This window comes from Notamacropus eugenii, chromosome 2 (assembly GCF_028372415.1).
Source record: "Notamacropus eugenii isolate mMacEug1 chromosome 2, mMacEug1.pri_v2, whole genome shotgun sequence".
In the NCBI taxonomy this organism is placed as follows: Eukaryota; Metazoa; Chordata; class Mammalia; order Diprotodontia; family Macropodidae; genus Notamacropus; species Notamacropus eugenii.
This window is the reverse complement of record NC_092873.1, coordinates 138944231-138958343: the sequence shown is the minus strand read 5'-3', so window position 1 is coordinate 138958343 and position 14113 is coordinate 138944231. Positions and strand designations below refer to the sequence as shown.

Below are 14113 nucleotides of genomic sequence, written 5' to 3'. Positions count from 1 at the left end.
TGGATTTGCACGTAGCATTATATCTGGGCCAGCTACTCCAACCCTTTTATTTTACACATGAAGAAACTGAGGCCCAGGGAAGGTAGGAGAATATAAATTTCCTAAGATAAAGGATTGTTCCACCTGTTGTATTTGAATTTCTAGCATCTAGCACAGTGCCTGGCATATAGTAGGCATGTAATAAATTTTTGTTGATTAATTTTCCAAAGTCACAATGGCATTATTAGAGGCAGAATCTGAAGCTGCCTTCTCTGACTCAGGAGTCAATATTCCTTCCACTGTATAAGAAGGGAAAATTACACACTTCCTATTCATATAAATCAGTTGTCTTGATAGACCATAGATGTTAGTTCATTTTCTGAGTTTGGATCAAATCTGCGTGGCAACCGATTTTTCCTATAAGAAGCATCATGCCATCTTTTATATTCATATAAACAGAGTCTTTCAAAACTTCTCATTCAGAATACCAAGTCTTTGCATTTGCCTATACACATTACATCCAGGCAGTCCATCCTTCTGGGTGTCTCTAAACCATATTATACGTGAGTGACTGTCCTTCAGGGAATTATGCCAAAGTATCCATGAGTCCATTAACAGGGAAAAATATATGACCACTAGAAGACACTTTCTGTCACAACATCTCCAATTAAAACTCATTTTTCATCTTGGTTTGTGCCCCAAAGCTCATCTGAGTGTGGAATTCCCATTAACTTCAAAGGCAGTGGAATGTCTGAATAGATTCCATAGAGGATGGAGAAGAATGAGAAAAAGGGCGGCCCTTGTGACCTTACCAGAGCAAATCTTCTAAAACCCTATAGAATAAGCACATTGTTTCCTTTAAATTTATGTTAGCATTTCTGTTACTCGCTACAATTATGCCTCATTTCTTTTTAATGATGCTGTTTGGTGATTTAAAGAAAAAGGAATGAACTTTCAATGGGACAGTGGAATGTCATGCTATCCTGTCCCCCCACTCCCTCCAATTCCCCTAGCATTAGCAGTTAGGCTTATTCACTTAGCCTATTAGGCTCTGCTCTGCCTTAGATTGGCCTTAGGGAAACAGATATTAGTTTTTGTTCTTCACTAGCTCAGGACTGAGTCAATTTTACTTCTGGTCCTACTTTGACTTTGGGAACCCTTATGATTTATCCTTGTCCAATACCTTCGTTTTCCAGGATCTTGTTCTTGCTTTGTACTCTTTTTGCAGTTTTGTTGTTTTTCAGCTGTATCTGACTCTTTGTTACCTCATTTGGGGTTTTCCTGGCAAAGGCAGTAAAGTAGTGTGCCATTTCCTTCTCCAGCTCATTGTATAGACGAAGAAATTGGGGCAAATAGGATTAAGTGGTTTGCCCAGGTTCATGTAGTGAATAAATGTTTGAGGCCAGATTTGAACGTAAGAAGATGAGTCTTCCCGACTCCAGGCCTGGCACTTTATCTACTGTGCCTTCATCTGGGTGCCCTAGCTTGTATCCTTGTTTCCCAGAAACTAATTTCCCTGCCCTATACCCTCATCCCTCAATCTGTGGATTTCATGCCTAGTGCACTGCTCTCCTCAAGGATTGAATTTCCTCTCTTTTAACTTAAGAGTGATTTCATTTGGGTCCCTATCTGCTGCTGTAAGTCCCTGTGAACTGCTTGGACCCCCTCTGATTAATGCTCCTGTTCCTGCTTGGACAGACAGACCTCATGACTCTTCAACTCAGTTTGGACTAATGTGCTTAGATTCTGCCTGTCTTCTTCCTTGTGAATGGATCTCTGATGTCTAGACCACACAGAGTAGGGGTCACTCTTTGGGCTCCTGTCCCTGTAGGCTTGCTTCAGTTGGCTTTGCTACCATGTTCAGACCGCCTCGCTCCCAACTTCACTCAGCCCTCTGGATCTCTATTGAGATCCTACTTCAATCTCCTCTGGTCTGTCTTCTCCTACCAGTTACCTGAGCCTTGGTTATAACAATGTAACACACACACACACACACACACACATACAAATGTATACATACACACATATATATGTACACACAGAGATATATAGTTGTATGTATATGTGTGTATATGTATATTTGTTGTGTTTTTTTTTCCCAAGGGGTTTACCTTTTCACCTTTTGTTCCAGGAGGACCAGGATGTCCAGTTCTTCCCAACGAGCCCTGTAACAAATCAGGTTGGTTTATGAGGAAAACAATAAAATGACACCAAAGTTTGACTGCTAAAAACTCACCCATTTTGAAGGTCATTTGGTCCTAATTAAATCAATCCTAAAAGTTTACATTTCTTCTGGTCGACAGAGCAGCTGCATGCGACTGATAAGCCTTCAGATGGTAAAATGCACATTTTGTGGCTGCTTTCTTCACCTTCGCCAACTACATGTAGTGACCTTAATTGGAACCTTTTGATGCAGCTAAGAATTTAGACTTGCTGTTTAAATGGTAATTTACATAACATTACCCATTATGTCTTCCTAAATGGGCTATAATTTCTAAAAGCCATCAACTTTTTAAATACTCCAAGAAACTGGAGAATTAACGATTTCTGCACTGGGTTATGTGATCTGCATCGTATCAACAGAAAAGAAAAACTAACTACTTTAGTCTTTTTTGGGAATATAAAAGCTACATTTCCTATAATTCCTTTAGTAGCCTGTCCTTGCACTTTTAATGTTAAGACACAATTTTCAGTTACGCTCATAACTGAAAATTGTGCCTTGTTGGGTGAAGGCTGGGTCTATGATAACTGGGTGGAAAATATAAGTGACTTAGAAATGTCAGGTGTGATCATTGTGTAGAACTGCAAGAACATCAGGGAATCCAGAAGCATTTTAAGTCCATGTTGCTTAAAGCATATTCCTAATGAACTACTCCCCCAATAACAATGAACATTTATCACTTTATATATAAAGAGCACTGTGCTAAGCAGTGGGACGGGCACAGAATTTAGATAAAATATCTTCTCTCATCTTCTGAAGCCTAAAGCTTAGTAGGCAGATAAGACACCTATAAAGATAGCAGTAACACAATATTATAAGCTAAGAGAGTTACAGAACAATGCGAGGTCTTATTGGAGAACATATTAGCAACTGAGAAAATGTGGTAGGGATATAGGAAAGCTTCATGAAGGGGGTAGCCTTTGAATTGGACTTTAAGTATGAGTATGAATTAAAGGAGTATGAAATAAAGTATGAGTAAGATTTGAGCAAGTAAAAAAGGGAAAGGGAGATATTCTAGGCATATGAAAAAATGAGAGGTAGGAGAATTCAGCGTGGCTTGGAGAGAGAAGAAAAGTCTAGTCTGGTTGAAGCAATGAGTGAATGAAGAGGAATAATGTGATTTAAGTCTGTAAAGGAAGAAAGGTGGCCTCAGATTCTACAGGGCCTTAAGATCCAAAAGAGTTTCAAGCTTGTTGGACAGTCAGTAGAGATCCACTGAAGATTTTTGAGCTAAGGAGTGACATGACCACATCTATGCACAAGAAAAATAATTCCCATAGAACTACTGGAGTGTGCTCAGGTTGTATAGACCTAGAACAAAGTTTCTAAGGTCTACTGGGATTGTGCTGACACAGAAAAAAGTTTCTCTTTTTTCTTAAGAATGAAAAAGAAAAATTCTCTTCCCAGTTCACCTAATCCAATTATTAATTTATCTTCAAAATGCAGTAACTGCTGTTGAGGAACTGGGCTAATGCCTGGATTAAAGACTTTCTGCATCATGGCTTGAGAAAAATGGTACCCATTGCTATGCATATTGCATGAGGAACACGATTAAGTCTCAGGACAGATGAAGCTATGGATTGTGGGAATTCAATTCAAGAAGCGTTTATGGAACACCTGTCTTGGGGTCAACACCAAGTCAGGTGGTTGTTTTTTTTAAACATGTAATCAATTGAGTCACTTTGTAGTAGACTGTTAACGACCCAGTGAAGAATTGAACACTGAAACTGAATGAGTAGAAAATAGTCAGTCATTGATCTCTTACTCACTATTTGCCCATGTGCTGAGCACTGACCACAAAAGATGTACGAAGTACAGTCTTTGTACCCAAAAGCGACATCTGGAGTTAAGACTAACTTACGCTATAGAAGACCACGTACAATTGAGAGTTAAATGGGATCAGATATTAGAAGTACAATGGTTTAGAAAAGGTCAAATAATCAATGGGAATGGCTTCATGTAGAATGAAGGACATGAGCTGAGCCTGGAAGGACAGATGTGGGAAGAGGAAAAGACACTCCCAATGCAACCTGCCTTTGGGGGCAGAGCAAGACCTCCATGAGAGACAACTGTCGCCCCCCGGGTTGGCTGTTGACTACTGAGGCCCTCCTGGCTTGGCTTCTAAGAATCCTTTTCCTGATTAGGATTAGAACAGTGCTCTGCACACATCAGGTGCTTAACAAGAGCTTGTTGAACTGCTGAACTGAATATGTTGTTGAATTATGGACAAAACTGTTATTCTGTGAAACTAATGGAAAGTCCCTAATGCTCAGAAGGATGGCAAATAATCCTAACTGAAAACTAGTATGGGGCTACTTCCTCCAAAGCATGACTATATGCATTAGGAAACAGCTTGTCAAACAAAACATAGTAATACTAAAGACTTACAGCAGGTCCAATAGGTCCTGGGGCTCCTGGAGTGCCTGGACTTCCTTGAAGACCCTAAAATGGGCATAATTTTAACATAAAATAATTGTACATCTGCAAAAACATCATTCCCCCCTATATCTGCTATAAAGGTCTTACTATCTATTGTGGTCAGGGAAAAATTATCCTAGATAATCAAGTCATGGAAATATGGAATCCAAGAATTGGAAAGTACCTTAAGGGTCATCTAGTCTAACCTCAATCTGAAATAAAAATCTCATCTGGTACTGCAGAAGGAACAGTGAACTTGGAATAAAAAAGATCTGAGTTGGGCAAGTTAATTTCCTTGTGTCCCAGCTTCCTCATCTGTTAAATGAAGTGCTTGGACTAAATAGGGTCTAATGCTCCTTTGAGCTCTAAATCTATGACCCTATAAATAATACAGCTTGTGTTTGAAGGCTTCCAGTTAGGAGAGGCTCATGACTTCATGATGCTACTACTGACTTCATTCTGTTTAAACAAAAACTGCACACCAGCCATAGCTACCAATTGCAAAAAAAAGATTTGTATGCATACAAGGAAATATGCCTAATGATAAAGTCATAGCCACCATAATCTGATTTTTCTTTGCTCATTCACAAAGCACTTTAGGATTTTTTTAGGTTGTCGAAACCCAGAAATCTACACCTGAAATGGACCTTAACTATTTCTTAGTTTCCTCTCCTATTGGATTTAATTACGGAATTCCCTTATCACGAGCATAATCCCCTCAGCATGTGAATACATGGGATTGCTGGTTGAAAGTGTTTTCTGATTGAACAAATATCTTATAAAATGTTTTTTTGTACTTTGTTTATGGTTCTGATTTTCAAATCTAATACAGGAGTGTCAACTCATAGCCTGGAACAAAAACTGTTTTTGATAATGTTATTAATCAGTTGGTAGAGTTGGTTTTTTTCAGATGACAATTTCTTCCTCAGAAACAGCTTTTCAACATTTAAAAATATTAGATTGGTCTACTGGTTTTTGTTTTTTATAAGAATTTCAGTCCATAAGAAAATCTGAATTTGATTCATAGAATCATAGATCTGTAGATGGAGGGGACCTAGGGGGTAATTTGGTCTAATTCTTGCATTTTACAGATGAGGAAAGTGAGATGTAAAGTGACTTGACTAAGCTCACATAGATTTGACGCTTACGAACTAATAACAAATTATTTTTATTTTGAATTTTTTTTGCAAGGCTTATGCTAATGGACAATATTTTTATTTAGGGGCAGCTAGGTGGTGCAGTGACTAGGGTACTGGGTCTGGAATCAGGAAGAATTCTCTTCGTGAGTTCAAATCTAGCCTTAGACACTCACTAGCTATGTGACTCTGGATGAGTAACTTAACACTGTTTGCCTCAGTTTCCTCATTTGTAAAAGGAGCTAGAGAAGGACATGGCAAACCACTTCAGTGTCTTTGTCAAGAAAGCCCCAAAAGGGATCACTGAGAGTTGAACATGACTGAAAAATGATGACAGCACCATTTTTATTTAACTTATCTGAACCTCATTTTCACCAACTATGAAATGAGGGATGATAATATTTGCCTTAACTACTTCATAGTGCTTTTGTAAAGTTTACATGAGAATGTATGGGAACAGATTTTGCTAGTTGTTCAGCTACATACAAGGACAAAAACAGATGAATACAATAACTAGAAATTCCTGTAATTAATTTTTTTCTATTGATTGTTTTTCATAATATATAACATTGTTGTAAAGGCACATAACCTCTCCATCTGTAAAATGAGAGGCTTGGATGAGATGATCTCTAAAGTCCCTCAAAACTTTAAATATTATGATATAATATTACTGAGGGAAGGAGCTAGAGAGGGAAAGAGAGAAAGAGAGTAGAGAAAGAGAGAGTGAGAGACAGAAAGAGAGAGACATAGACAGAGAAAGAAGGAGGGAGGGAGGAAGGGAGGGAGAGAGGAAGATAGGAAAAGAGAAAAAAAGAGACACCAGGGGGAGAGGGTAAGAAAGAGAAACTGAGGCCCAGACCAGGAAACTTCAATAATTTATCCAAGATCACAGAGCTGTGTAGTTATAGGAATGATTCAAAGTCCAGCTAGTGCTTTTCCTACTATACAACGTTTCCCAAAAGTCTTAGTGCAGTTGAAAGCTTTAACAGATTAAAACTGCATGAAGTCTTTTGGGACACCCCGTACATCCCACTGTGTAACAGTACATCTCACCTAACTAAGAACATGATTTTTGGCTTCTTTTTAGTCCATTATCAATCTCCCTAATAATGTAAAAGAAACATTTTCCTTTGGAAAGATGCTGTTTATGAATTAGGCAACATGAATATCATAGAGGGCTCCTTTAGAATTTTTCATATTCCTACAAAGTTTTGTGTATTATTCTGTTTCACACATAATTCTTTCTTGACCATTGTATCAGTCTAGAGCTGCTGAACGAGTCCTGAGATTTTCTAATTTATAAGCTTGGGGCTCATTAACCTTTGATGACCACATTAAACTTTAAAATAAACTGCAGCCCATAAATAAAAAAATACATTCTCAGCAGTCTTTCTCTGAACAAGTTGAAATGTTGTAGCACAGATAGAAATTATTGTGGATTCATAAAGGGCAATAAGATAATTTCAGGAGACAAGCTGGTCATTGAGGAAGACAAATACATCCTAGGTAGTAGGGCACTCCATTTAGCACAGAGTACCAAGCATAAATAGAAATTAAAATTTATTATATGTCCATCCAGGGATCACCAGAGCTATGGCCCTTCATTGCTAGGATATTTTGAGCTCATAAGTCTTGCCTCAGTAATTGTCCAGTGAATATTTATTTCCCATTGTAATAACTCAAGGCTGACAGTAGCTCCCCATATCTTAATTATCCATATTATCCTGAAAACATGCTTAGTAAGCCTTGGGCACCAAGTGAGAGCCCATTGTGTTGAGAGAGGTGTGTCTGCCCTCTACCAGCTTCTAACAAGTTGTTCCCTTGGTATTTGCAATAAATTTTGTAGAAATGTAAATCATGAACATTGGACAAATGAAGTCACTTTGCCATAAGCAATGGATGTATAACTTCTCTCTAAAAGTATCCTGTCAGAGGAAGGAGAGGCAATGGGGAATTAAAGACTTGAAAATATAAAAGTTTTATATAAAAGACAGAGTTTTTTAACTAGGAGGAGAATGGTGTTCACATTAGAAAAGTTAAGACTTATTAGCTTGACTAATTAGTTTGACTTATTAGTTATGAATTTGATTAATAGATGGGAGGTAGGGTGAAGGGCAGTTGAGAAGCATATTTTGGATTCCTGATTTCATCCCTAGTGGGAACTACCATGGAAAAAAACTCCCTCACCAGTACATATTAGCAATTCAGATATCAAAATGTTTGCCTGGAGCAAGGCACTGGGAGGTTAAGTGCTTTGCTCATCCATGGCCACAAGGCTAAGTAAGTCTCTTGTATCAGAAGTAGGACTCAAGCCCAGAGAATTCCTGTCTCAAAGGCTAGCTCATAAACTACAGCTCCATGTTACTGTAAAGATAGAGTATTTGAGCTATATTTTCTAAAAAATTCATTTTTAGAAATTATAATTTCTGATTATTGGCTAGGAATAATCAGGGGAAAGTTGAATTTACAGATTGGTTCTGTTTGATTTATAATGTCCACATTTGGGAAGCTGGTAACTTGAAACCATTAGAATCCCTTAATAGCTTGGTGTAATATCTTGTATGAGGGTTAGATTGTGTCCTATGCTATGGATTCCTTATGTAATATATTAGAACCACTAGCTATTTCTAGTGGAGCAGCATGCAATGGCTTTTTAGTCCACAAAGAGAGCAAAGTATCTTACAGAATCAATAAAAATTAACTTTTAATGAATTTACCTTGAAGCCTCTTTAAAAAACCAAATTCCAATTATTTCCTGGCCTTTCTCTTATTACCTTTTCAATTGCTTCCAAAATCTGCCTCTTGAATCTAGGCAGTTAAAAGCTGTTGGACCATTTAAAATCTGTTACTGTTACTGCACTTTGGTGCAGTCTTCTGGGGAATTTAGGAAAGCACAAACTTGTTTATTCTTATTATTTTAGCGCTTTATTTATGGGTGAAAATAAAAATAAAAAATCCTTGCCCTTGGATATGAATTTGGAAAAACATCCTTCCAAAATAGCATCAATATTAATGAAAAAATTAATTCATGATAATACTTAGTAATATGAAGAAAGTACAGACAACCATGGTAGCGTAAGTGATAGATAGATTCACCTGTAAAAACCAATCTGTTTCATGGTATGCTGACTTCCTCCATTAGCATCAAGGCTAGTATATGCCATATGGTTTACTTATTTTCATTAAGAATTATTAGTTTCAAAACTGCCTAAATAAACAACAATTTATCATCCTAATTGTTTTTTTTTCCAAGAGTTAATGTGAATCATACAGGGATAGAATTGCATTCTGAGTATCACTGTGGCCCAGAGCAGAAATTCTGAGACATTATCTCAAAAGATAGTTGACCTTCAGTTGGTTATTTTACTCAGTGATTCAATTATCTTCATGTTTGAAATGGAAAAGCCAGCAGTAAACATCAACACATCTTGTTATATGAAAAATCAGCTAGTAAAAAAAAGGTTTTGAAACTCACGAAGACATATATAAATCTTTATCTTCTTATTACTTTGTTAGCAATTAGCAGGCTGCAAAACAACCTATTAGGAACTCCATATTCAGTAGTGTCTTATATATTGCTAGGGTTTCATCAATCATAAAGAGTTTTTAATTATTAGAAATAACAGAAAAGATAATTAAAATAAGAAATATTTTTACCTCATCACCCTTCTCACCAGGTAATCCAGAGTATCCACGCTCACCTTTGCTTCCCTATGAAGACACCATATTTAACAATCACTCGACTGTTTCCAGCAAACACTAGAAAAATGTGGTTTTGAATGTGCTGACCAGACAAGACTCAGCCTCTATAACCATGCCAGTATAGCTGCCTTTCAAGTTACTCTCCCATTTATCAACCCATGTAGTTTCTACACTCCTCTACCTTTTTACCCCAAATTAAATATTTGGAGGAGGGGAAGAGGAAAGGTTATAAAAAAGATTCCTTTACCTTTGGTCCTTCTCTGCCAGGGATTCCTGGAGGGCCTCTTGGCCCAGTATCACCCTGAAGGCAATAGTAATAATACACATCAAAAGAACTGCCATATTTATACTCACAAAAGGCATATATTCAAGATGCATTCATTCAACAATGTCTATTAAATGCCCACTATGTATAATTCAATTCAGCAAATATTTATTAATTGGATACTATTTACAATATACTGTTTTAGGTATTGGTGGATATACAAAGATACATGAGATGCAGTATTTCTTTTCATAAGCTTATAGTCTAGTAAAATGAGTATATAGTGTACAAACAGTATACAAATTAAAATAAAACTTATCAGACTATGGTAAAGGCAAAAGAGGAACAGAAAGTACTATGTGATCATTTCCATACTTACCTTCCCTGATGCATAGTAATTTCTTCCAGGTTCCCCAGCTCCTCCTTCTTCTCCTTTGGCAATTTTTAACCCCGGGATACTAGGATGACAGCTGCCACAAACATTCTGTTAGGAATGGACAAAGGCCTAGTGACTTTAGTCCTGCATAGCAAGCACATTTTGCTCAAATCCCTCAGAATCTGGCTTCTATTTCACTTTAGAAATGGAACTAAAAGTTGCTGCTGTCAAAAACACTAGAATATATAGAAAAAAATAAAGCCTATGATGAAAGGTTTTCTTCTTTTAAAATTACTTAGTTATTTGAAAAAAAAAGAATGTAGCTTGAGAATAAATTTATCAGAGGAGAAATTCATCTGAGAAATAATTGTTAGTGTGATATCAGATTATTACATCACATCCAAAAACTAATAAAAATTTTAAGGAAATTCCCTTTCTTTTGCTTTATTGATTCCTGTGCTAAGTACTAATATGCCACCAACTTGTAGTTTCTACTTTTCTCCTTTTTGAAAATCAGTTTATTTGCATTTCAATTACTTTTAGATTTAGTTTAGTAGAACCTTATATTTTAATGCTTGGACTCACAACTCCAGCATAAGATTTATCACAAAGCTAAGTCTCCTCATAATCTGATCCCATCTTGGCTTTCCAAGTATACTTTGCTGCTATGTACTCTATGATCCAACAACCTTGGCCTATTTTCTGATCCTTCCACACAACACTCCATCACCCCATGTCTTTGTACTGGGTGGCTCTCACCCATGCCTGGATATCCTCTGCCTCCTCACCTCCACATACTGGAATTCCTGCTTTCCTTAAAGACTCAGTTCAAGTACCACCTGCTGAAGGAAGCCTTTTCTTGATCTCCCTAGCCTCGACTGCCTTCCCTTTCATGGTTACTCCGGTTTTTGATTTGTTCGTGCCTTGTATATGCCTACATATGATAGAATATGATCCCCTTGAGAGGAGGGGCTAGTTCACTTTTGTCTTTGTATCTCCTGCTCTTAGCACAATTTCTGTGGCTTAGACTTTTAATAAATACTTACTGACCTCTCTCTGTCTTTCTCTGTTCCTCTCTGTGTTTGTCTCTATGTCTTTTTCTGTCTCCTCTGTCTCTCAGTCTGTTTTTGTCTCTCTCCCCTTATCCCTCTCCACTTCCCTTTCTTTCTCTCTGAAAAGAAAAACCACAACCCTGGGGGCTTTAAATGACTATTAACTTAATATGGTGAATCAACAGTATGGCAGAGCTGCTGGAAAACTCTCATGCAATATCATGTATTGAAGAGTACACATCAAAGGAATCTATGTCTGCCCTCTAAGAACAAGGCTAGTCAAGTTCAGAAAGGATGGATTATGATCTACTGGTAAAGAGAGTACCCACATGGATGACATCATAGGTCTTTGAAATATCCAATTATTTAAGTGCATAGTGCATGCAACACACTGTGCTCAGTACTATATGAAACACGAAGATAATTAAGTCATGGTCTCTGCTACTGCAGAGTTCACAATTCTTTCAGGATGATCTGAGGGTGGAGTGGGGGGGACTTAGGATATGGAGCTAGAATACAGTCATAAATATGTAATACTATATAATAAATAGTAAGTAAAATGAGGAATAGGGGCAGCTAAGGTGGTACAGTGGATAGAGCACTGGGTTTGGAATCAGGAAGACTCACCTTCCTGAGTTCAAATCCAGCCTCAGACCCTTACTAGCTATGTGACTCTGGGTAAGTCACTTAACCTTGTTTACCTCAGTTGCCTCATCTATAAAAGGAGCTGCAGAAGGAAATGACAAATTGCTCCAGTATCTTTGCCAAGAAAACCCCAAATGGGATGATGAAGAATTGTACATGACTAAAATGACTCAACAACAAAAAAATGAAGGAATAGGAGAACTACAGCACAAAAAAGTTCACTTCCAATCTGGGAAAATAAATACTCTTTAAATATCACATGAAGAATTTTTTTAGCAGAATTGGAATGTTCAACTTAGAGAAGAGAAAACTTGGGGAAGGGGAATGATAGGTGTTTTCAAGTATTTTTCAGGGCTGTCCTAATGAAGAGGGAATTATTCTAGAGGAAAGGAGGAGTAAAAATTGTAGGGAGGCAGATTTAAGTTTAATATGAGGAAGGACTTGCTAATAATCACAGGCATAAAACGGTAGAACAAATCATTTTTCAAAGAAAGTCATTCATTGTGTCCAAGCAAAGGCTAGGACTTTTTAAAGTACTTTCTGACTCTGAAGATTCTATTTAAAAAAACTTTTATATCAACCCCTAATGCTAAGAAAAAGATGTCATATTAAACAAATGATGCTCATATTACATCCAATTACTATTAAATATAACAAGCTAGTGCTTAGCACACTGCCCTGTACATAGTAGGTACTTAAGAATTCTTATCCACTTGACATACTATGTACAGGTAAAGAGGAAGAGATTTACTATTCAGTCTGTTAGAATCCTGTAAAGTAATAGAATGCAAAAGCTCAAGGAACCTAAGAAATCATCTGATCCCAAACTCTAAATTTACAAATGAGGAACTAAGGCCCAGGGACATTGTGTGCTAGGTCATATAGCTGGCTAGTGCCAAGTTCTATGTAAGAATTATGGTCTCCTTACTCCTAGGTCTGTTTTTCATCCGGTGCTATTCAAATTTTACCTTCAGCTGCTTGTTATTTTTTTTTTAATTTTTCTTTAGAACTCCCCCCAAACTACCAAATTAACCCCCCCATATATTTAGGCTTGGTATTCATAACTCATATTCATTTTATCATTCTGTTTCTTTTTCCAAATAATTTGTTATATTTGCCTCTGAGGTTCCCCAGGGGGTTTTCTTTTAGAATGATGTATTACTCTATCAGGTATTCGTTTCTAGGTCCTTGACCATACTTTTGTAAATAGGAGCACAGTACATACAGGCAGTGTGTGCCTCATGTTAGTGAACTGCTCCTAAAGCTTGGACATCTCAACAGCTCTGTGATTTCCCCGTTAGAGCAACTCCATTTACCAACTCAGGCGGAAACCCTTCCATCTCATCTTGACCTTAAGGACTCTTGTTCATATATTTTCATAAACCTCCTCTGGAGGATCCATCAGAAACATTCAAGGGCTATTTTCTTGTTCCTTTTAATGGACCTGTGATTCTAGTGGTATATAAACTCCTTCTACCAGTGCAGATTGGCACCGACTTGTCACCTCACTGTCTTAGAGGATTATTTAGGGGCGTTGAAACGTTAATATAAGAGTTTAAGCACAGGGTCACCTGGCCAATTAGTGCTAGAGGTCTTCCTGACTCTGTGGTCCATTCTCTAGGCACTATGACATGCCGCTTCTCATTTTAATATATAAGGATGCCAATACACAATTTTAGCTGTCTATTGTCTCTCATCCTTGCTACATGACTAGCTCTTCTCTTTTGCTCCTACAAAGTGCTTTACGAGGTCATTTATTGAAACTTGTTCTTATTTTAGTTAATGAAGCCCTGGAACCCTAGCTTCTCAGGATCTTCTTATTCCTTATAAGCACATTAGGATTTATGGACTGTATCCAGAGGAGTCAAGAGTATCCAAATACAAAATTCGCCTTCACCCCCAGGATTTCTCTGCTCTTTCACTGGCTTATTCCAACTTCTTCTCTATGTATCTTGTCAAACCTGAAATTCCTACATTTAGGGAATGTGTGTAGTGGTTCTTTTAAAACTGTTTTGATGTTTTAATGACAGCTCTTGATTAATGAAGGTTAAAGACCCTTGATGTTTAATGTTGTTACTGTTTGGTCCTTTCCACTGTGTTTCACTCCTCTTTGATCCCACTTGGGTGGTAAAGATACTGGAATAGATCGCTATTTCCATCTCCAGCTCATTCTACAGATGAGGAGCTGTGGGTTAAGTGACTCGCCCAGAGTCACGCAACTAGTAAGTGTCTGAGGCTACACCTGAACTCAGGAAGGTGAGTGTTCCTGACCCCAGGCCTAGCATTCTATTGGCTGGGGTCACCCAGCTGCCATCTGAG

At 37.6% G+C, this 14113-nt stretch overlaps 1 protein-coding gene across 1 annotated transcript in view; it reads right to left on the bottom strand.

Moving 5' to 3' along the window:
• COL19A1 (collagen type XIX alpha 1 chain) overlaps positions 1-14113 on the bottom strand; it is a 408633-nt gene that overhangs the window by 62336 nt on the left and 332184 nt on the right. The window contains exons 33-37 of the mRNA XM_072642569.1: positions 10101-10205; positions 9704-9757; positions 9412-9465; positions 4589-4642; positions 2091-2144 (exon numbers count right to left, since the gene is read on the bottom strand). Of these exons, the coding sequence (XP_072498670.1) occupies positions 2091-2144; positions 4589-4642; positions 9412-9465; positions 9704-9757; positions 10101-10205 (321 nt within the window). The remainder of the gene's footprint in view (positions 1-2090; positions 2145-4588; positions 4643-9411; positions 9466-9703; positions 9758-10100; positions 10206-14113) is intronic.